The 24,850-nt window shown below is 38.9% G+C and overlaps 1 protein-coding gene, 1 long non-coding RNA gene and 1 pseudogene across 2 annotated transcripts; 1 reads left to right on the top strand and 2 right to left on the bottom strand.

Moving 5' to 3' along the window:
* The window catches only part of LOC146482091 (P2X purinoceptor 7-like), a 431,550-nt pseudogene that overhangs the window by 250,134 nt on the left and 156,566 nt on the right, over positions 1–24,850 (top strand).
* Positions 6,099–14,194, bottom strand: LOC146482112 (uncharacterized). The gene is made up of 5 exons (XM_085107353.1): positions 14,130–14,194; positions 13,945–14,040; positions 9,786–9,888; positions 9,320–9,401; positions 6,099–6,373 (listed from the first exon to the last, which is right to left on the bottom strand). The coding sequence occupies exons 1-5, from the start codon at positions 14,192–14,194 to the stop codon at positions 6,099–6,101; spliced, it is 621 nt and encodes a 206-aa protein (XP_084963479.1).
* On the bottom strand, positions 14,563–18,634 carry LOC146482113 (uncharacterized). The gene is made up of 3 exons (XR_014864156.1): positions 18,494–18,634; positions 17,021–17,213; positions 14,563–14,668 (listed from the first exon to the last, which is right to left on the bottom strand). It is a non-coding gene; the product is annotated as an uncharacterized LOC146482113 (long non-coding RNA).

Raw genomic sequence — 24,850 nt, forward strand, 5'->3', positions numbered from 1 at the left:
AATCAGAGGTGAGGAACATGTGAAAATGATGAAGATATAAGATGATGCGACGTACTTTGATGATTTCTGAAGCACCTGGGTGGTCCGTATCTCATATTCATGGTTATTCTTTACAAAGAAAGTAGTAAAATTGAACATGCCACGTGCGAGAGACGCAAAGCAAATGCAAAATCTCCAGTAAACGATAGAAACGGCTACGAGCCTCCCTGCAACCCGACGGTAGGAGCATCAGACCGGAGTGCGGAGGGTCATTGGCTCAAATAACGTTGGCGGACATGTTTGTCCGCGTTCGTGGCGTCGTCAGTGGGAACGTCTGTAACCCGATTTGTCTTCCCCGATAATCACTGGCTTATTGTCAAATGACTGAAAACAGTTACTTCTTTCTAGCTGGTCGAGACCTTTTAATGCTAAAGCAATTGTTTAACTAGGGCCAGATTCACGAGGCCCTCCTAAGTTAAGCTACACTCGATTGAAAACACGTTGTCCTGAGTCCTGATTCTACACAATTTCCCATAGCCAACAAAAGGCTATTATAAAGGGGATTAGTTTCTAAATAAACTGTGGTGCTGCGTCGGTGGGGAGTAGAAACAAATGATTGGTTTATCATAACAGAGTTGATAAATAAAGATAATTTGGCCATCGTAAAGGTCAATTTACCTTTAGTTGGCAACTCTGTTGTTAAACCAAATATTCTTATTATAAAGGAACGGGACCCATACAGGAGGACTTTTTGAATCCGCCCCTGCATGCGAACGCAAATCACCCTGAGCGAGAAAAAGTCGAACATAAACAAATTTAAAATGAAGGCTTCAAAAATTTATCTGAGGTCATTCGAATACTTTTTGAAAAACATTGTCAGACGTTGTGCGAAAATTTCTGGAAAATTCATAACAACGTTTTTGGAGATCTTGGAAGAATTGGAAGGCGCCTACGAATTATACGGACTGTTTTTTACTCACATGAATATCAACAATCTTTCTATTGCTGGTGCAATTTAGTATTTATACCGTGGTATTAAAAGAAACTGTGTCAACACAGTAAACTCCGGACCAAATGGCAGGTGGATTATTGAGATAATGGTCAAGTACTCGTAATACTTTTGTAGCACTCGTACTCATACTATAACAGACACAAACTGATTTTATGGGTTATGTGTACAAGTAAATTAAAGCGGTACCTTAGATTTTTACAGATAGATTTTTACCGAAAGAAAGAAAGAAAGAAAGAAAGAAAGAAAGAAAGAAAGAAAGAAAGAAAGAAAGAAAGAAAGAAAGAAAGAAAGAAAGCAATCAACCTCCACACACCTGCTACATTATTCTTGAGCTTTTCCACGCTCAGACCAGAAAGAAGAGGCGTTATAAAGAAATGGTCTAAAGGAGTTGCTCCACTGACAAAAAGGAAAACGGCTTGGATTGGTAGGAATAACGGTTTCTTTAATTAGCAACTGACTACACAATAACTTTTATTCGAAAGTGCCGTTTATTATTTTGCATCGGTGGTCAAGGTTTGTTAGTAGTTTCAGTGCATAGAGAATGAAAGATAATGCGAGTATCTTCATTGTGTCACAATATTTAGACAACCAATGACAAAAGCTAAATTGGAAAATGTTATATGAAACGCCTAACACCTTGTCTCAACAATGGATTGAAATCCAGCAGTTAGCAATCATTATTCGTCCTAAGATAAAACGACATATCCTAAGTTACATTCAGACTAAAGACTAAAGATAATATTTTACAAACACATTCTTCAATCTATCAGAATTAATTTCCAGGCGGTAGGCAGTTCTGTCTTTAAAACGATACTTTGTTTCTTTCTTTTTTGGAATAATTTTACTAAGCGGGCAATCGGGGTCAGCTGAGCGTACCTTGAAAAACTTCCTATCTGCTATTTCCAAAAGGTTTTAAATGTCCATTCTCTTTGATATGAATTTCCTTTTAAAGCATCTATCTAGGAAATTTTGTATGACTGTAAGACCTGAGGCTCCATAAACGGACAGACCATAGGTGAAATTCAGTAAAACGTGGGCGCTCTTGAATACTTCACTACTACTTCACCTTGGCAAAAACCTTCCTTCCGTAAAGATCTTAATACGAAAAGACATTTATTTGCCTTGATCAGCTGAAAGGAAGCCTAAAATTTTATTCCATTCAATTCATTCAAATGGTCAAAAGGGCAATAACAATCACGGAAGCAGAAGCAACACTAAGAGGTAGCACAACTGGCCATGCACAGAGAAAACAAGTCTTGTTAGCTAACCATAATAATAATAATAATAATAATAATAATAATAATAATAATAATAATAATAATAATAATAATAATAATAATAATAATAATAATAATAATAATAATAATAATGATAATGATAATAATAAGAATTTGGCGATGATGAGGAAGAAGAAGAATATGAATAATACTGGTTTGGACTAGACACAAAAACGGGTATGATTACGAGTTTCATCTTCCAGGTCATACAAATGGGTAAATTCTACTATGGGACCTCCCCTTTGAAGCTGAGAAACCACACGATGTACCTGTGGATAAAAAGGAAAGAAGCTGCACTCTTGTAGACACCGCTTGCCCAGTCGACAATAGGGTTACCAGACAAGAACAGAAGAAAATTGAAAATACCAGGATTTGTAAAGAAAGTAAAGCTGTTTTGGAACTTTTTAAGGACCAGCACTAACTCCCACTGCACGTTCTGAACACCTAGGTCAAATAAACGTTTTAGAGTGAAGTCATGATTCTGTGTCCTTCACTTATCGTACCTGGCAGGTAGCTTAAGTTACTTTATCAACAAAGTTGATCAAAGTTACTGCACTTTGCGAACCTAATCGCGCCTCTCAATTATTGGCTCACTCAAGGCTATGAATATTGGGGTACACACCCAATGCAAAAATGGCTGACATTTTAATATTCTTTTGTCTTCATTCAAATTAGCCTCACTAGCCTCGTCCAAGGTAAAATATTATTGATTTTTGAACTCAAGAACGAGGCTAGTGAGGCCAATTTGAATGTAGACAAAAGAATATCAAAATGTCAGCCATTGTGGCATTGGGTCTATGAATGGCGAGAATCCTTGACATAATCTGCTCCATACTGTGTCTACAATTCTTTGATACTGTGATGGTGCAAGACTTGGACAATAACTTACAAAGCAGCTCAAAGAATAACTGGGAACGCAAAAGTACTTTTCTTGCAACCACCTCCAAATGTTATTTGGAATAGACAAAGACATGAACGACGTGTCCGCAACCTTAAGGAAGTAAAGAGCCAATGTTCATGGAAAACGCGACAAACTTTACTATGAAGGAATTAAATTAAAGGCAAATAAGTAGTTTTTCGAGGTGGCCTTACAATCATTAAAGGCGTCCATAAGCATCCAAATTTCAATGTGAAAACGGAATCCTTTTGTTTGTTGCACATTACATGTATTTCTTTTACAGAATGAATCATTCAACGGAATACAACGGTTCTTATAACAGGGAAGGCAAAATTACTGAATGCTTACTAAATATTCGTTTAACCAAGGCAAAAATTGCTCTCTTCCGATTGGTAGAACGGCAAAGATTCTCACTCTAGATTGGCTAAGCACAAGCAGAATCTGCGGTTTCTCTACATTTAGTTGGTTTCTTCATTTTATGCTCAACGACGTCTTGGAGTTCGAGGTTTGTGCATGAAAATGTATTATCCGTGTTGTCCTACAATTTATTAATACACGTAAAATGACAAATAGAACTGATTGTTGCCTTCTTTTGTGGAGAAAATTATCAGCGATTCAATTTTACTTCAGGGATATGGTTCTCCCTTGAGGAAGGATTGTGGGGGCTCATGTGGAGGTGGCGTAGCTTTATACATCGCTAATAATTTGTCTTTCACCCCAGGCTGAATTATTGTGGGCGGAAATTATTGTTGATTGTTTGAAGGTTGTTTTTGGAGTATGTGATATTCCACCCAATCAAACTCGTTTCATGATAGTCTTGACTTGATTAGTTCAAAACGTTTTTTTGTAGATCTAGAGCCTTGTCAATTTTTTGTTCTTAAATTCTCTCTTTTGTGTCTGTTACGTCCTGTGTTCATGTCCTCAGTCGTATAGATATCGTTGTAGCAGCGAAAGCTCCCTAGATAGGCTATCTGTTAGGCCTGGGGCAAACGTCGAATCTTAGTCGAACTTAATTCGTCGAACCTATTAATTTTGAAATAAGCGCATGAATGGTGCGACGTTTGCCACAATTTTAAAGTTCGACTCAAAGTAATTGGCTCGACTCCAGGATAAGTTCGACTTGCTAAGTCGGATAATGCGACAGTGTTTCGGCGTTACAGCAAACGCCGTTCTAAACACGCGCTGAACTCAGTTCATTAATCATGCGAATAACAAAATAGCTGATTCAAATGTGATGGATTGCGCAAACGTCACAAAATACCGACTCCCCTATGTGCCAAACACTATTTCCCCTCCTGACGAGCATGCGCTGCACAAAGACAATTTCGCGACCAGATATGGCGAGCTATCGAAAGTCATTGCTGAGGTCAACCAGCGAGATGGAAATGTGTTTTTCGTGTTTCATGAACACTAAATATAAATGATTGAAATGCGAATTGCCTATTTGCAATAAATGCTATGTTTGAATCTCCTCTTTCTATTTTTCGAAATTAATTGCCAAAGAAAGGCCCGACGAGCACTGTATTTCGGAATTTCGCTAGCAAGTCCAAGCAATAACTAGCCGCGCATCGAGTGAATAGCATAGGGACACGTGCTTATTCCCGTGTTTCATGAAGTGCAACTTGTGAATTAGGGTCTACACAAGTTCGACGTTTGCTACCACGCTGGAATTAAGTCGACTCTTTGTCGAACCTATTTTTAATAAATTCGACGCGACTTAGATTCGACGTTTGCCCTAGGTCTTAGCTTTTGGAGCAGTTGCTAATTTTTTTAAATAGAAAAAAGAAAGAGACGATTAATACCTTATTTCTTTTATTACTTTTGAAAATATGTGCTCAAAGTTGTCGTTGTTACTATGCTATAGATGAGCCAAAAGCTAGAACTAGAAAGTCGCTCATCTGATAAATATACAATGTTTACCATTGGAAATTACTCCAGGACATTGACTCGTCCATAAGTTCATATAATGCGGATATTTCGTAGAAATTTTAATATGCTCAGCTACCCAATAGAACCCCAACTACCTGAAGGAAAGCAAGAGTACAAAAGGACAACTTTCTAAACATATGATAACTCAAAATTAATCATTTGTCTCACGATTGCGTCACATAGGTGTGGATCGCGATGTTTTCGACCGCTAAAGTGCGGTCTTCATCAAGCGCTGGTGTCCACTGGCTGTGTATCAATACAAAGAGCACCGCGGTTGATAATGATTGGTGATTAACGCCTTTCATGACATTTTCCAAACACATTTTGAGAGTTTCCCAAATGAGGTAGTTTCGAAAGGATGTCATTGTGTAACATACCTAAATTAAGCAGGGGACCAATCAGATTCCTGAAAACCATATCTGTGGTTATTATAGAGGGATACCTAGTAAGGTCCGCGTTGTTCCACACAGACTAGCAGGTTCAAGCTAAATCAGATGAAATTTGTGCTGGCACTAAAACATAGTTTATTAGGAGTAGAAAGAGACAGAGGCAAAACTCAGGGAAAAGGACCAATTAACTTCTTTCGCTTTGGTTTGCATCTGCGCTTGTGTTGCATCTGTAAACCAACCTTAAGTAAGTACTTACAACAAATTTTGCCTTTGTGTTAATGAACTGATTGGAAATCTCTTATAAGAATAATCAATAGCTAACGGAAGCGTGACCGCCTTGACCTTGAAAATAGACAGAGAATCCTAGAACAGTCCTTGAACACCGTTGTCATGTTCGGTTTGTTCATGTTACAACTGTTTGGTTTGGAGCGAGTCTGAAGGAGTTGACTTTGGAAACAGGAGTGGGATCAAACTGCAACAAGAAACCCTGTTCATGTTGCATCTGACTGCTTACGGGACACAAGCACTACAGAAATAATTCTTGTTTTCAGGCCTTCTGATTCGCACTGAGAATCACGTTAAAAGAACGAACGAAAAGACTCTCAGTCATCTTATCAGTATGGTTGAAGACTTTGACGTTGTATAAGTAGAGGAGATACATTTCGTAGATTTGCCGATCTTGTTCCGTCAGGGAAATTGTTTTTTAATGCGTCTCTTCCACCGTCTCCGTCATCCACAAGACGTTGCCTCTCTTGGTTTAGGTCGTTGTTCTGATTATTATTAGGTTGTCTTCTGACCAAACACCGGATTATTAAAACTACAGCGATAACAAAGGCCACACCTCCGACAACAATTAACACTAGTTTCCAGGTACCTAACCACGGTGGATCTGTAAATAAAGAGAGGAAAAGCATTAGTATTGTTTGGAAAAAAAAAAAAACGTTACTTAGTGGCAGCGATTCTCCTAAGCCTAAGGAAGGGTCAATGAGAGACTTGCATTTATGTTAACATCACTGTTAACTTTTTATAACCTGGGAGGTTAATTGAGCCGCGGCTAAACGTTCCAACATTGTTGTGCAACCTCTGTTGTATAGCAATGGTGGACACTCGGATTGCCGTCATTTAACTTTACTCTAACATTTATCCAACAAAAAATGGTGATCAAACATCATGTGACACGGGCTGATCAACGCGCTAGCATTGTTAAACCAACAAATCAAATGGCGTACAGCAATGTTAGAACATTAAAAAGAAAGGCTCAACTTCGTATAGCTTTAATTTAGTCGTGAATAAACTTTACTTTGAACTTTGACTCTGACTTTGATGCTCATGGCCAAAATTAGCTCCTTGTTGTACTAAAGGGATAAATGATGCAAAGACCCAGGACCCACTGTGTAACGTCACCAGAAAACTGAGAACACGGATTGCCGTGGCAAAAGTTGAAACTTTAGCGTCAGGATCTTGTCTTTCCGACACGAAAGAGGGACAGAACGGAAAACCTCCCGTAATGAAGTTTACAACGTGATCACGTCCAGCAGATGGAAGGCAAACTGTTCATTAGTACTGGCTTTTCTTATTTCAGCAACTCTTTATCAGCAATTATACTGATTTCTCTTTTCTGTTACAATGCCGCTAAACGGTAAACCGCTCTTTCATCTTAAGTTTCCAAATACATTCGAACCTCCCTTTGCGACCACCTCTCGTGAGCCACAACCTCTCATTAGTCAAATCACTCTACGGGGATGAAACCTCTCGCAGGCAACCACCTCTCGTAAGCGACCACTTTTAGAGATGATTGTTTAAAATGTTCAATTGTTTTAAACCTCCCATAGCGACCACTTGACACGCAATCTGCTGTATCTCTCACGGGCGGAAATTGAAAAATGTTTCACTTTAACATATTGGCAACATCATTACAGCGGACGCCGTTAATCTCACAGTCGGAGGTACCGAAAGTGTTTCCTGATGTAGCTCACTATACTTCACACTGAAACAAACTTTAATCAGATTGAATCCCTTGTATCTTTTTTCTTATGTTCCGTTCCCCGAAAAATTTAGACAGCGCTACCTGGAGTAATAAAAGAGTCAAGTTTCTTTCACAGCAATTCATCTCAATTGCTGAATTAAGCAATTTGTGAGATACAAGCAATAATCACCATAGACCCTAGAAATATTTTGGACCAGTCTTAATATATTTGTAGCTAAGAAAAGTTATTACTATGGGTTTCGATAAGCACTGGCAAAAGGGTTACGTCTCCGCAATTACCATATGTAAATTACCCGAATTTAGACCCCCTGTGGTCTGACCTCTGGTAAGCGACCACCTCCCGTAAGCGCCCACATATCCTTGACATTATAGGTGGTGGCTTACGGGAGGTTCGACTGTACATACATACCTACCTACCTACCTACCTACCTACCTACCTACCTACCTACCTACCTACCTACCTACCTACCTACCTACCTACCTACCTACCTACCTACATACCGTGACATACCGTGACATACATACATACATACATACATACATACATACATACATACATACATACATACATACATACATACATACATACATACATACATACATACATACATACATACATACATACATACATACATACATAAAACACTTTTGAATGCAGAGGTCCACCCAACGCAGGAATTAAACTTGCTGGTAATTTTGCCGGATCTCTTTTGTGAAAGACCTCGTGTCAGGCGTCACTTGAACGTGAAAATACAAAACTGAATGCAAGGCAAAGGGCAGATTTATTAGTGGCCAATATTTCGACTAATAGAATTAGTCTTCCTCAGGGCCAGAGCTATACTGAAGGAAAATAAAATAATGGCTCCTTAAATTAAAGTTTGAAAAATACATGGAAAAAAATGATTGGCTAATACATGATATGAAGACAGCGTACTTGTAAATATTAGATAACAAAAATAAAGTAACGGCTCCTAAAATTAAAGTTTGGAAATATACATGGAAAAAAATGATTGGCTAATACATGATATGAAGACAGCGTACTTGTAAATATTAGATAACAAAAATAAAGTAACGGCTCCTAAAATTAAAGTTTGAAAAAATACATGGAAAAAAATGATTGGCCAATACATGACATGAAGACAGCGTACTTGTAAATATGAGATAACAAAAATATAGAAGTGTATAATCAAGGTTCAGCGTTCGTTTTTCCTGTTAATGCCTTCTGGAGATAACGTTTTCCCTCTATAAATTAGAAAAGCCTCGCGTGCCTTACGGCGGGAGGCATATATTGACACAAGTTTTGATAAATAAATTATTTAATAATTATTTAAATAAAAAATTATTCCACAGAGACAAGTGAGATATGATGTGATAGATAGCCCAAGGCGCCCGTTGATCCAAGTTGGCTGTAATCATACCACATCCAACAACCGCGGATCCAACAATTGTTTTATTCGAAACAACCAAGAAATATTGCTAGATCTTGCTAATTTCATTTTCTAACAACGGCAGGGTTCATCAGAAAACAATTTAATGGCTCTATTTCTTTGACATGGTGTAATGATTGATATCCGATGGCCGCTAAGCTAATAAAAACTCTGGAACTGCATCATTCAATGATCCGGCGTTTACACTGTGAATCATATCTAATGGTCGCTATGGTATTCAATAAATTATCCCATCATTCAGATTTTTAATAACACTGAATGCGTCTCACCTTTTGATGGTATATAAGGCCTGCGTTTTCTCAATATAAAATAGTAATAGTAGCTCGTGACTGTCAATTTAGCAAGATCATATTTCTCGCGTATGAATGTGACGTGCCTATCTCATCCTTAATCAACTTACCTGATGGAGAAGGCCACGCAGTAGTACTCTGATTCTCTAGGCAACCATTCGCACATGCACAAACGTGTGACAATAAGAATAACTGAGAAAAAAGAAAGGATAAAACAAAACTCCTTACAGTATCCAAGGAGTCCAAGGAGATTCCTTAAAGGACTGCGCCGATGTATTGGTGCTCTCGTACTTTATGTACGCATTTAAAACAACAATTTTAGCCGATGTTTTTCCACGCAATTAATCACCTTAGGAACTAAGTAAATTTTAACAGATCTCACGTGGGAAGGACGAGTATCCACAGTGAACGGAGGAAAGGGTTAGAACCCCATTTCAAGTACGGAAAAAAGGCAGCTGTAACTTTTGAACAATAAGTTAAGTAAGAGGTAAAGAGCATCTAGGAAACAAAAACCACATTCAGGCAGCTAATTTCTGCGCAATAAATGCATTTATCTATGGGTAGCTTCAAACTTACCCACGGACCATCACGGCTCTTCTGGCTTTGCTCAAAACCTGGGGCCAGCGTCTTGCTCCTATTACATATTAGAGTGACTTTCGCTTTCCAGCCTTTACCGTCACTGTAGAAAATAAGTTGTAACGCTCAGTAGCATTATCGCAGTCATAAGCTGATTAAATTACATTAAAGGGGAAGTATCACGAAAATTTGACGTTATTTTAAAACCCAAAAACGTTTGTCTGACAACAGAAACAAAAAATAATTGTCTAGTTTTGATATAAATTATCACCCCAGCACAATAAAACTGTCGATTAGTGCCTCTGGCCAGAGACAGAGTAGGCCGGTATGGATTGAAACTTGAAAAATGTTAGGCTAATGTTTTTCAAGTTCTCGCATTTTTGTTTCCAAAATGTGCTAGAATGTTCATGTCAAGAATTGAGTTCACTTCTCTCCTCTCGTTGTTCTAGAATTATTTCGTAGCAAAGTGAAGGTCTTATTTCACCATTTTAACAAAAAAGGTCAAAAACCCCATGATACTGCCCCTTTAAGTTGTTGTGCCAAGAGGTGCAGGGTAAAGCCTTGAATCTAACCTCAAATCGTTTGGTGTTTTATACTTTCAATTCTGTTAAGTAAATGCTATAGTGCCAAAAATTTGCCCTGCGCTTGTAAATAGCCAGCTAATCGGCCTCCCGCCAGTGGAAATTCTTTAATTATTCTCTTGTATGTGGTTTATTTGTTTCCCATCACTTTAGTGGAGTGCCTGAAAACTAGCTTGTTATAGTTCACTGCACCTCCACTACTCCGTAAAAACTAAAATCTTAAACTAAGATTTTACCTTACGTTTCCCGTCTTATGCAAGACCACCACCACATTAAATTGAGACGGTGGTCATCTTATTTTAACACAGGAGATCTTACAGCGGTTACCAATAACACGCGACCTACGGCATTCAAAAGAGTCGGATAAAGTTGCGTTTTGGTGGACGTCAATCAAACAAAAGCCGTTGAAATTATTTTGAATTCTGACAAGATTGCAAGGTAACCCGGCAAGAAACTAACAATTTTACCTCGCTAAGAGAAAGTAAACTTTATTTAAATTGATTCTCGAGCCAGCTCAAGCGCAAATAAAAGGTATTTTTGAATTAAAAAGTTCAATTTTCTCTGCACGTGATAATATACTCAATTGCACGCATCGCTGATTTATTATCAGGTGTAGCGATTTCAAATGTTTCATAAAAAAAAGTGCTTCGTCTAAACAATGCCCATTTTTTTTAGATAATCTTGCTTGGAAATCAACTTTCATAAAGTTTACAATCTGTCAGCGGATAAAACTTTCAATTTCTTGGTTCTGTTACCATGAAATGGTCTCCGAATTCAAAATAATTTCAACGGCTTTTCTATGATTGACGTCCACCAAAACGCAACTTTATCGGAGTCTTTTGAAGGCGATAGGTCGCGTGTTATTGGTAACCGCTGTAAATGAAGACTATCAGAGTCTCAGTTAGTATATAAGATAAAAGATCGTCTTAAATATTGTCTTTAAATCGTCTTCATTTGAGAAGCGCTTATCTTAATCAAGATTGAGGCATCTTACTTTAAGAAAGACCAGTCTTAATTATATTTATCTGAGTCGATGGGGTCCTTATTTTGGTCTTGTGGAAATTTTAAGACGCCTAAGCAGGCTATAAGATACTGCCATCCTACGTAAGATGCAATACGACTAAAGCTGGCGACACACCTGGCATTTTATATGACGATCGCAGCGAATTTGATAGCCAGCGAAAATCGCAACCTGACTGATTGACTTTACTGACAATTCGCAGCGATGAGCGTAAAAAATCGCGGGAACGGGCACACTTGGCGAATTTAATCGCCGAAATCTGACATGCCAGATATCGGCGATTTAATACGCCGATCTCTACTCTCACCATTTTAGTTCTTGGTAAAAAAAAAAAAAGGCTAACTTGGAAGAAATAGAGAATTCCAACACAAAAGGATTCAAATTTTGGGAAGCCCTTCCTGATTGGTTCATTCAAAAAAATGCAGACCTCATAGGAAACAGGACTTCTTTTCTGATTGGTTGATTTTGATCCAAACTCTGCAGACACGGAGTCTGGAGCTTTGATCCAACACAAACTCTCACCTTGTTTAGAACAAGTTGATTTATGGCCTCTTCATATGATCCCGGTTACCGGGATGGCTCGGTAAGCGGGATGAATTTTGCAGTCCGTTCATATGGGAAATTTCATCCCGGTTACCGAGATGAAAAGTGGTGACGCGGTCAATCGAGCGTGACATTTACCGAACAAGCCCGGCAAGAATTTTTCATTTTTATCAGTTCTACAAACCTCAAAAGTATAATATCTTTATCTCTACTACGAAAAGGAATTATTTTGAACTAGAACATCTCAGAAATGAGCCGTAATCAAATATATCCGTTCTAAGACGCGAATGTTTGGTTATAGACTTCATCCCGGTAACCGGGATACCATGTTCATATGAGAAATTTTTCGTCCCGGACTCCCGAGATCTCGGTCGCTGAAACCGAGATCTCGGTAACCGGGCTGGCGCGCTTTCTCATATGAACACATCGAATTTTTTACAAAAGAAATAGGAATGAGGCGAGATCTCGGTAAGCGGGCTAGCCCGGTCAACCGGGATCATATGAAGAGGCCCTTAGTATACTCCTCATGATCAAGCAGCGGAAAGTGGAGAATTTACAAGAATTTCGAGACAACAACTTCAATTTTCAAATAACAAGACATCTGGACATAAAATACGGGCTAAAGCCCCGGTAATCGTGGTAACTTACACGAATTTAAAATTTGACGGCATGCGCGAGACAGAAGATTGAAAATAGAAATGAAGAAATTACTGTCGCTTTTTTTTGAAAACCAAAGATGAGTCCAACAGTTCTACTGCATCACCGATCAGAGGAATGAGTGTAGTGACAATCTACATTCCCTGCTACTAGAGGTCTCTATGATTTAAAGGACTTAAAGACCAACAAAACAGTAGTTATTGGCCGCGGCCCGGCCTCTGTTTTCCTGTAAATTTACGGTAAGCTGATTTCGATAAGTTGTCTCATTTTAATTAGATTTGGTGTAATAAAGTACTATGGATTGAAATTCGTTGTGTTTTCGTTGCTCCATTTCTCATGTTCAAGCTTAATGGTATTAAACGCTCCCTGTCAGTTTTTGAATGTAGTGACCGTTGCAGTTAGATTTATACCTTGCTTCAAAACTTAAATTGAGATTCTAAAGCATCTAGGATAAGATTGTTCAAATGTTGGGTTTGAGTTTGAGTTTGAATCTAGGAAAAAATCATCTTAATCTAAGACGCCATCATCGTATAAATAAGAAGAAAGTCGTCTTATCCTAAGATGAATCGTTTTCAAATGAGATTTACGCGCTGTCTTACCACAGCACCAGAATTAAGTGTAAAAAACGTCTTAGTAAGATTTTAGTTTTTACGGAGTATAAGCCAACATCACCCAAGTAATGACGTACAACTGAATTCACTGCTGCCAGCCGTTATGGAAAATGAGCACGAATGCTATTAATTGCTTCGGTTAACAAAACTAAATTAATGCAATCGAAAAAGGATAATAAGCTCGTATTATTATATCTCTCAGTTAGTTCGCGCGGTGTGTTGGTCAATTTTGCGGGCCGTATTTCATTATAGCGCCCGCTAAATTTGAAAGTTGTTCTTTTCTTGCGCGCCCGATTAACCTCAGAGATAAAAATATTTTACTAGCCTTGTTTTCTCGGTCCGTACTGTAAGTTACGGTAACTTAAAGTACGGACCTCGTACTTAGTAAGAGGTATTTAAAAAAAATTTAATTACGTATTGGCAAGAGATTAACATACACAACCCGAATTTTTGAAAAGGTGACCGAGGGCTCGAGTGCCCGAGTGCCGACTTAAGTGCTCTTCGTGAAGTTCAGAATGATGTAAAAGATAGAAGAAAGGGCAATGTATGGAGAAGAGAAGAAAAACAAGACTATGAAACCTTTTCTCGTCATATTGGCAACTCTTCCTCACCGTACTCTCAAAGAAGCATGATTTGAGCAGGCTCGTTTTGAAAATTCCGTTATAAATTGTGTGTTATGTAACAAAAATATCTCTGAAAAAAGATAATTAAGTGGTAAAAGATAACTAAGAAACGAAATAGGATACCTTGACTCATACACAAGCTGTGGCCTTCCGCTGTCATCCGTTTCACACGTTGCTGTGCTCTGAACACCTATCTTTACGTGTGTTCCTTCATCGTGCCTGATAAAAATTCACAGGCGAACTTTCTAATGGCACAGGAATGACAAAAAGACACTGATTTGAATCATTAGTTTAAATTAGGGCACAACCGAATACACCAACGGTGATTGAAATTCTCAACGGCGACAATCTCAGTTCTTTTATTGTTAACCATCTCTATTGTCGTGTGTTTTAAAGATGTCGGACAGGTTATAAAAAGATATGTGCGACCTTCGGGTTGACTGAAAAGCGAGTAGTACAATCTAGTTGGGTGAGATAAGGGGAGAGTATTTAACACTAAACTTGATTTTTCTCTGTTTGATTATATTTTGTTGGTTTCGTTTTAATCCGTTGCTTTTCTTTCTAATCACACTGGGCATTTTTGGATTGCTTGAAACTTCCAATTAGGGGCTACATGATTCAATTCTCCAAATGTGCGCCAAAAACGTTTTAAAAAAAGAGAAGTAGCGAAAACACACCCCTTAACTCTTCACATAACAAATGACTATTGATCGCCTCTACAATTTTTCACTATTAGTTTTGTTAACTTACCGCTACATCATTTATACAATCAGGTTGTCCCATGCTGAAAGAGCGGCAGGGATTGTAGCTATAAAACCATTTATATTTGCCTCTTACATTCTTGATGCTGCGGGCGAAATTCAAGTGATAGACAACAAAAAATATATGTCAGCTAAGCAGAAAACAAGAGGGGACACAGGGCAAAATGTTTAGCCTCCAAAATCTTATAACTCCGGCGACGACGTTGTTCAACACAGTATTGAGTGGCTTTTGAAGTATTTTTTTCTTTTACATTTATGGGTATATATATGGGTTTGTTGCCCAGAGTAAAAGAATCGTTAAAACGTCGGAGAACCCAAACAAGCCTCCTCCCCATTGTTAATACGGAACGTTTTAAAGCTAGTTTTATTAATAGACTCTTTTTTAAATACACTTCTACTTTTTAACTAATAATGTTAAACATGTAAATATAGGTATACATTTATACTTGTATATTCAATAAAGATTCAAAGAAAAAAGCGAGTGTAAGGATCTGTATTAAACGAAGAAGCTCCTTAATGATTTCTTTATAAATTTTGTTGTGTTCATCTTTTTTCTCAACTGTGTTTCAGTTTTTTCGATTTGCGTGGTAATAAAGATTAAGTTTTAATCGTCCTTAATTCTTACATTTTACGAAACATCATGATCTCTGATCCTATGGTTGAATTGTTTTGTGTAACTAAGTTTGTATATAGTTTTTTTTTAATTTTTATAACTTGTAGATGCACGTACGTATTTGTACGAGCTTTTGTTAGCTCATAGACGTTACGAGGGTAAATAAATGATTGATAATGATTGATTGATTACAGTTGGTAGGCATACCACTGATTCATTCCTCGCTTTCTCTGTATGGAATATAAAATAACAGTTGAGGTCCCTTATTTGATTCACTGCTATTGTATTACTCCTTGGAATTTTTGGTGGGGTGCGCTACTCGGTTCTTCAAAGCCTGACCCTATTTTAGGTCAAAATATATAATTCTTAGGTATTCTTTTTCAGACCTGTTGCGAGATTCACAAAGCCCTCCTAAGTTAAATTGTATCCTTAGCATTGTATCTTAACAAAAGCCTATTGTTGGAACAACAACAGCTATTATTTCAAAACAATACTTAGAATATATCTTAAATTAGGCTAGGTTAAACGTCGCATTTCACATGTACCGGATTAAATTATTAAATAGCCCATTTTACAGTCTTGTTCTTTTAGTGACCCGGCCTTGGATCGGAAGCGAGGCTAGGGTTGACCATGTTTTGATACAAAGCTCAATGATTTTTATATGTAGATCACGCTGTTCTTATGCTAACTAGTTTTCATTTACATGTGAAAAGCAGTAAGGTTTGTATCAAAACAAAGGCACCCCCAGCCTCGCTTCCAACCCAAGGCCTAAGCAGCACAACTGTAAAATGGCTCATTCGACATTTGATTTAGACGTCGAATTAACAGAGTCCCAGTAAGTTTCGTTGCGAGGCCTTTTTCGCTTCGAGTATTTTCCGCGCTATTTCAAACACGGCGGATAATGGAAGCTTTTCGCCTTGCCTTCACTCATATATTTTCTCAGCTCATTCGTGTCAACAGCAGAAAAAGAAGTCAAGTCCAAGCAACAACCGTGGACAATAATCCTGCTGGTATACGTTGGATCAATTGTTGATCTGATCGGCTTAACAAAGACAAACGATAAAAGAAGCAGAGACCGATACAACGTAGAATTACGGTTTAAAGGTTACTATATTTCGGCTGGCCAAACCAGCCTTCTTCAGGTATAATGAAAATTTACATTGGGACATAGAAAAAGAAGACTTGTTATGCAAGTGGCGTTACATTACGTTCTAGCAAGGAGAAGACTGCTTCTGCGGTTTCTCTTGTTTTGCGCATTCTAAACGTGTATTTGGTGGGAGAAAAACAAGAGCTGCACATCGCATCCGATTCTCCCGAACTGCGCATGGCATTAAGGAAGAAAAGTAGAATTGAGGGTAAAACATAAATTAAAATTATTCAAATTAATTTATGCATTCGATTCGGCACATGTGAAGTTCGACATATAAAGCAACAATCGAATTTTCGTCGAATATTCGACTGGCCGAGTCGAAGATGCGGCAGAAGTTGCATTTAATTCAGATCTGTCGAATTTATTAGATTTAGACGTCCAACTTCACATGTATTTAATTGCTGAATTAGATTCGGCACATGTGAAATTCGACGTATAAACCGGGCCTTAGAAGGGCTTCCCGAATGTGGTGCCTGCCCTCTAAAATTTATACCCATTTTCAGACCTAGTTTCTAGAATTCATACCCACTTCTTTTGATGTGTCCAATAAAGCTGATAAAATAAATAAATAAATAAATAAATAAATAAATAAATAAATAAATAAATAAATGAATAAATAAATAAATAAATACAATAAAATTACAAGACTCTCTGAACTAATAGCGCTTTACAAACCTTGGCTTGTTCTTATTGAAACTTTGGAGACACCAAAGGTTGTAGACCCCACCGTTCTTATCGTAGCAAATGCACGTTCCATTCGTTACTTCAGGCTCACCGGTGCCTTGGTATTTTAAGAAAGTATACAAGGAGGCTGCGAACAGCAAACACCTCATCCAGGTCATTGAGAGTGCACAGGCTGCTGGAAGCACTAATTATAAGAGAACAGAGTTAGTTGAGAGGTCTGCATGGCGGTGCTGGACTCAGAGCTATCAGTTGACTTTTACTTCTCAGTGTTATTTTTTCTCCTCATCAGCCGAACAGTGTCAAGTATCATCCAAAGACTTCCGAAGATCTTCCAGGTGATTTTTAATCTCTTTCGAGACTTTACGAACACTGTTTATCGTCTTCTGACGATCTCACGTCATTTCAAGAAACAACTTGTGAGCAGCTCCGAGCCATGTTTCGGTTAGCACCTCATTCTCCACGCATTAACTACACAGGTTTTGGTAAGTTCACAAACTACTTCTTCTCAGCTAACAATTTTTTTAACGGTTTCTCAGCTATCATTTATAAAAACCGCCAGTTCTCGGCTTACAGTTAAAAATTGTGCCAGTAATGTCAGCTATCAGTAAACCCCATGCAGACCCACTTCATTGTACCAAGACTACCAATGTACTTTATCACCTTCAACTACGTCACATTTCACGTCCACGCAAGAGGACTTTAACATTCAAAGTGCCAAACCTTCTACTTTGAAAGCTAAGGAATATGCAAGATGAAATGGTGATCGTTGAATGATTTTATGGAACTTGTACTTTGACCTCGATGTTATCGTAACGTATCATTGATATTCGAACCATAACCGTTACTGCTTGGACTGCTAGTAGTAAATAGCCCGACATCCACATGTATCTTACATTACTGATCCTGTCTGTTATTGTTGTAAATGCTATGGTTCCTTAATGGTTATTTATCCAGAAAAGATGAAAGACGAAAGCACTCGAAAACTTTGATAGTGCGTTCAAAGCGAGCAATGATTGCCGATGGCTACAAACAAACTAGGTATTAGTCAGAGTTCAAGTTTCAAGAGCACGTCATCTCTAAGTTTTAGTAATAGCAAAAAAGCCTTTTTGGTTGGCTGTTAGGCTCCACTTTCCTTTGTAGGTTGAGGACTTTATCGAGTTACAATTTATATTATGCGAACGGCATCGCATTACGTTTCTTGGTCGGTTGCACTCGACTGGTTTGATCGCCTTGTCTGGAATTACACGTTTGTGGAGTCCTTGCATTGCCGCTTAATCTCTAATATTCTAAAGAGACGGTCATATGATATGTGAGAACTAGCTACAATGTTACTTTCTGAAACCCAGAACATCAGTATGTTAAAATTGCATCGAAGATCATGAACAGCCGTAATTTGCATCGGCTATTAAAGGAAGTCTGCAAGCGACAAAAAGACGGGCATAGAATTAATTGTTCTTTGCTTACCTTAGAAAATTAGGAAATTTACTGGGCGAAGCCAATTTCACTAACTTCTTGGCGTGATTTAAGAGCAATGTTAATTTGCAATTGTGCTGCCAACTCCGAACTCATTCCGAATGGACGACAGGATACTCATTTCCGAGAAAGTCCATTGTATCACGTGATGTTGACAATGTCATACTTGTGCAGTAATGTGAATAATCCTATTATGTCCAACAAACTCTTTTAATATTCTATCAGCTACTCAGCAGTGCTGGCTGGTTAACTGGCGCATTTTCTCAGCTAAAAGTTTACAAAATAGAATCTTTCTTGAAAACCATGCTCGTGCATTTAAATACATAGCGATGCGATGGCGTTACACAGTGACCTTATAGGGGCTCAACTTCATCTTAGTTAATGACATATTTTGTATTATTATATAAACACCAATGAAATACAAGGTGAGCTTTCGCGCGAAAACATGATATCTTCACATGTGAAAATAAAATGTTATCTTCACACGATCGCAACTTACTAACTTGCGATCGCAACATATATAGTAACTTGCGATCGCAAGTTATTTCGCAACATAATATTTGCGATTGCAACTTATTAACGTGCGATCGCAAAGTTGCGATCCGGCAGTTTACTTAGGTGAGCACTTGTTTCGCATGCGTGAATATTCCTGTACACATGTCAAATTGGCATGGTTGCCATCTATATTCCTTACGGTTGGCAGATAATCTGGAAAAGCCCAGCCATCTGAAACTTTCAGTGAAACGAAGAGAGTGATCAGAAAGAAACGCTCACGGATGTAGTTACCAACCATCTTTTTTCATATGATCAAGAGTCAACACGCATGTCCACACATACCATGAGACCAACTGATATTAACTCGGCAAGTTTGCAAGTTAGTAAATTGCGACGAAAAAACTCGAAGTGTCCCTTATGAGCCACCGCAGACTATTAAACACGGCAGGGAGTGTTCAAACAATGAATTTTACTTGTTCAGGAAAACCCGATAGCGATGAGGCGTAGTTATTTTGTAACGATCCTTTTATGTTCCTCACTTTTCTTTTTCGTTCAGCCCCCGAGGAAGCTCGTCACCTCCGCCGTTGGGATCAGTCTGCCGTTAATATTTTGTATTTGAGATAATTTGCTGATCCAGGTCTACAAGTGATCCGGCACCACTCATTGGTTTGTCGCTGTGGAATTGCAGATTTTATTGTAGTTATTTACGGGCGGTTAATCCAGAGGCGGTACCCCTTCGGAAAATCCTAGCTGGCATCATTACTTGTACCCAATACAACATCTTACCCCTTCGAAGAGAAGGCAGTAATTTTGACCAGAGTGAAATTTAGAGTTAACTTTCCATGAAAAAAAAAAAGTTCCTCATCGCAATGAGATCCGAATATTTGAGTGGACTTGTGCCTTACGATCAGATATTTGGCGAAATGATTAATTGCGTGCCCATTGATACTGCTAGTAAACTGCTCTACCAAATTGAAATTTAATGGCTTGCCAAATTTTTCACTGGACTACTGAAAAATCTTCAGTTTCAGTCAATGACAAAAAAGGTACCCCAAGCTCTATGAGAGATATAGGCCGTGACCTTTGCGTGAGTGTTGAAATTTGAGCGTCACGGCGAACATTGCGTAACGACGAAATTATAAGGGTTTGTATGGGAACAAAGGAACGATTCCTTCTTCAATTTAAAAATACCAACGAATTTGCAATAAAAATATCCTTACCTGAATTCCTTGTCTGTTTTCCTTTCTCCTGTGTGGTTTTTGGAGCGATTGAGCGCGATTTTAGTGAGTTTTAGTTCCATTCCATTGCAGTTCCATTCCATCTAATCCCAACCCAAGGTTGGGTACTTGAAGCCGGGTCCGCTGAGGAAAAACAGCCGTAAATTCCTTTCAGAGCCTCAGCTCATCTCGAAATTCCACACGGACTACGCACAATAGTTCTTTTGTCCATCCGAACCATTTAACTGGAGCCATTTACATGGAGAGAGCATCAAACATCGCATATATCTGAAAGATTTTCCGTTGAGAGCCATCGCTGACGGCTTTATTCAGATGTCTCGTGCCCCGAACGTTTGTAAAACATCTTAGCGACCCGGCCTAAAGTTCGAATTACTTACACCCCATGGGTGACGGCAAAATGATGCCAAAAACAATACTACCCTCAGGCCCTTCCCTTCCCGGGGTAAACATGGGGTGTGCAAGCAATTCGAACCTTACGTATGAAGTGAGTCGTCATGCACTATCGGCCTCGTCCCCAGTCTTCCTTGATCGTCATTTAGAAGTCGCATGATTTTTATCAGCCAATCAGCAAAAATTGTGACTCAGCTTATAGTGGTTGCTATGCGAAGTACTTTCACATTTCAGTTTTAGTCCATCATCGGGAACTGTTTATATCAAAAGGCACCTAGCTGGTACGAAAACTTTGGAAAACGTCTTGCACAATGAAGATCTATTGTGACGGAACAGCGATTACACCGGCAGCACTGGTGACTGTTGAGGGTATCAACAGTCTCTATCGTAAGAAGGGAGGAGAACTGCTGTACATCGAAGGATCGCGCACTTACGACACGCTTCGCTACGGGAAAAACGATTCCAAACTTCCCTTTCAGGTCACCTTCACGGATAGGTACAACCATAAGTGGAAAGTTGTAATTGATAAGAAGGACGACACCATCAACATGTTCATTCCGTGCGGTATTCAGATGCTGTGGTATGGCGCCGACGACAGTCCAACCAGAACTGGGTCCGATGCTCAAACACAGCGGGCGTCGGTTCAGTTCAGCTGGCTAGATAAAACTTACCTCCCGCCTTTCCATGCAGGGGTCAGAATTGCGTTCAATGGATATAAAGATAAAACCACCGGAGAATGGAGCGTGGGTACAGAGCGTTGGAACAACATTATGGATTTGTCCAAAAAAGGAACCGAGGTAACTGCAGCTGTTATGGATCAAATTGAAAAGGGAGCAGCTATCGCTTCTGCTTCGGCCCTGGCTTAAAGTTCCTGTTTAAGTTTGTGTTTCATTATACTTGATTCTTAATTGTTTAGTAGAACTACCTACTCCTACTAAAACCTCAAATCCACAAGAGACAAACACGGTAGTCTTGAAGAATACCTTGAACACGTGAAATAGACTGTCGTTTTGTTGTTTTTTTTTCTATTTCTTAATTCCATTATACTGGCTCATGCACGTTAATGGGCAATTCGAAATCGAGTGTGGTTGTTTACTGTCCTTTCTGTTAGCTGTAATATCGTAAATGTGCAAATCGAAAACGGGTGTGGTTGTCTATTGTCCTTATTGTCAGCTGTAATATTGTAGTTCAGTTATTGTCTTATAACAATATTGCGTAGTGGACAAATCTTATGATCTATGTTGTACTTTAAACCACTCGGCATCAATATACTTGTTGTAATGTCGTCCTGTCTTGTTATCTATTTGTTTATATCCTTGTACTTTATGATTGAAATATAGTTTAACCCTTGATCTTTTTAAGGACATGAGTTCTTCCTCTGAGTGTTCGAAGACGTGTACGTTTTTGAGGTCCATGGCTCTTGTTAGAGCTGTCCCGATAAAATAACTATCGACATATGGTGTATTACCATCGAACATTGTTATTATTTTTTCGCTTCTACTTAGCCCTTGTACGTTGTTGTAAGTATTAGCGTATGGTAACTTGAAATGCGTCCTTAACTTATATATTCGTAGGGTCATACTTTTCTTCGTCAATCGATTTAATGATAACGTAAAGCCTTTTCTTCGCTAGCTTGCGTGCACGTCTACACGGACCTTTTAGGGGTGCCGTTCTAACACTAGATCAACAGGCCTATAATACATCCATGGATGCTGCTAGGACTGCAGTTGAATGGATACAGACTGTACCTTGATTCAAAATGCTCATTCTATTTTGTACCGGCAATCTATATTAGTTCAGATTACTATGGAATTAATGCATTGCTTTTAGATCAATATTTCAGTTAATCACTCAGGTGCCACTTTACCATTTGAAATAGTAATGTCTCGGTAAATGTAGCAAACTCCATCTCTTTCCTATAATAAACAACAAAAGTTAACGGATGCAATCTATTATGCCCAAGTCACATCAGCAATGATGAAAATGTGTAGAAAGTTTGTTAGCTTTTGTTTAAAATAGGTTCTATGCCATACCAATCTGTACGTCCAAGAATACTTTGCCATTTTTATTTATTAGCCTTATCGTTTAAAAACGATGACTAGAACATCTGAAAGTTGAACTGAACAAATATATTTAAGCCATCACAACAACTATGTGATACTGATTATGAACTAAATAAACAGATAGTGCGTTGATATGGTTTCAAGAACGTAAAATTATGATATGAATTATATCGCTGATTCCTCTTAGTGGCTCTCAGTTGTGAATTAATTTTGATCTCGATGGTTGGATAAATAAAGCTGAGAACTTTTACGACTACATTCGTGCTCTGTCGTTTTCTTTCTTTCGCTGCTGTGCCATTCGCATTGGTGGTCCTGCGATGCTGCTAACGGACGGACGGATAGTGACGTCATAACCGAAACCAAAATTTCTCGAATCTGTGGGCCACCATATTCTCTTACCCTGGTGCTTCGCGCGTGCGCCTTCGGCGCGCGGATATCTGCTATTATTATACAATGCTGATGCTATCTCAATTTTGATTGGCTAAAAGCACCCCGCTAATTCTAGATGGCGCTGTGTCATCGCGTCACATCTACAGACACTGGCGTTTATGCATGTAGGTATGACGCGTTTTTGCAGACAATGGTTTTCGTCACCTGACAAGCTAGCCGGCGGTTTGAGCAAGATTGTCATGGCGGAGTCCGCTCCAAGATTCGCGTCAGTCTCAGAAGCGGATTTTGGACGCCTTGTTGACGACAAGGACGCAAAGAACACCAAACGAGCTACCAAGACAGCTCTTAGAGTTTTACAGCAGTATTTGAAGGAGAAGAAAGTTCCCGAACCGCAAACCAAAGATGGCATCAGTAACGTTCTCAAACTATTTTATGCCGAAGCTAGAAAAGTCGATGGAACTTCTTATTCCAAAAGCACTCTCAACAGCCTGAGATTTGGACTGGGCAGACACTTCAAGGCGACTCTTGGCTTCGATATAATAAACGATCCAGCATTTGCCGAGGCAAACAAAGTTTTTGGCGCCAAGTGCGATGAACTAAAACGACAAGGGCTCGCCAAAGTCGAACACACGCCACCGATCTGCGAAGAAGATCTTAAAAAGCTGTACGAAAGCGATGTTTTTAACCAAAACAGCCCGGAAACGCTTCAAAACAAAGTTTTTTTCGAGGTTATGTTGTACTTTTGTCGCCGAGGAAGGCAAAATCTTCGTGAACTCAAAAAAGCTGATTTTTCATTCAGCACGGATGGCAAAGGTGCAAAATATGTGTGCAAAACAACAGATGAACTCACAAAGAACCGACGAGAAAATGATGAAGGATTTGAAGGAGGCGTGATGTTCGAGAAACCAGGACCACACTGTCCTGTGGCTTCATTTGAACGGTACATACAGCACCTGAATCCCTCAAACGAATTTTTGTTTCAGCGGCCGAAGAAAAACGCCGGCATATCTGATCAAGTGTGGTACGATAACATGGTTGTCGGAGAGCGTTTGCTCGGTGAAAAAATGAAAAGGATCTCTCGAGAAGCCAAACTTTCAAAGTGTTACTGACCAATCACTCGATCAGGGCAACGGCGGTTACAATCCTGGACAAGTCCGGGTTCGAAGCAAGGCATATCATGGCGGTGAGCGGGCACAGAAATGAATCCAGCATTCGGATCTATAGCAGGACTGACATTTCAACCAAGAGAAAAATGTCGGAAACCCTGACGACAGAGTGCGAGGTGAGAGGTGAGGAAGTGGCTATTAATCCGCACCAGTTATCTCCTGTTATTAGCCTTTCTCAAGAGGAATTTATTGTACAGAACTCTCATTCAGAGATAACGAAAAAAATCTTAATATTTTCAACTGTAATGTCAACATTCATTAAACGCAAATCGGGAACATTTTTCATAAGACCGTACAACTTAACTTTAGAATTTTGTTCAAAAGTTTCAGTTCGATTCAGTTTTTCCTGAAACGTTTTCAGATGTTTTAAGCTTAAATCCTTTCTGTAAACCTTTTGAATTCCGCTTTACACGTTATTCACGGCTGTCATTAATAAAGATGTTTACACTGAAACGTGTCATTGCGTGGCTTACTTTGTTGTTGTTCTGTGAAATGTCTCAACGCTTGTACATTTATAATTGTATAATAAAACAATTATTGGATTCGGTTTTCGCATGATAGCGAAATTATCAAGGCCTCGGTTTGTGTTATCCGCCTCAGCCTTCG

This window comes from Pavona decussata, unplaced genomic scaffold (assembly GCF_977016875.1).
Source record: "Pavona decussata unplaced genomic scaffold, jaPavDecu1.1 SCAFFOLD_47, whole genome shotgun sequence".
Taxonomy (NCBI): Eukaryota; Metazoa; Cnidaria; class Anthozoa; order Scleractinia; family Agariciidae; genus Pavona; species Pavona decussata.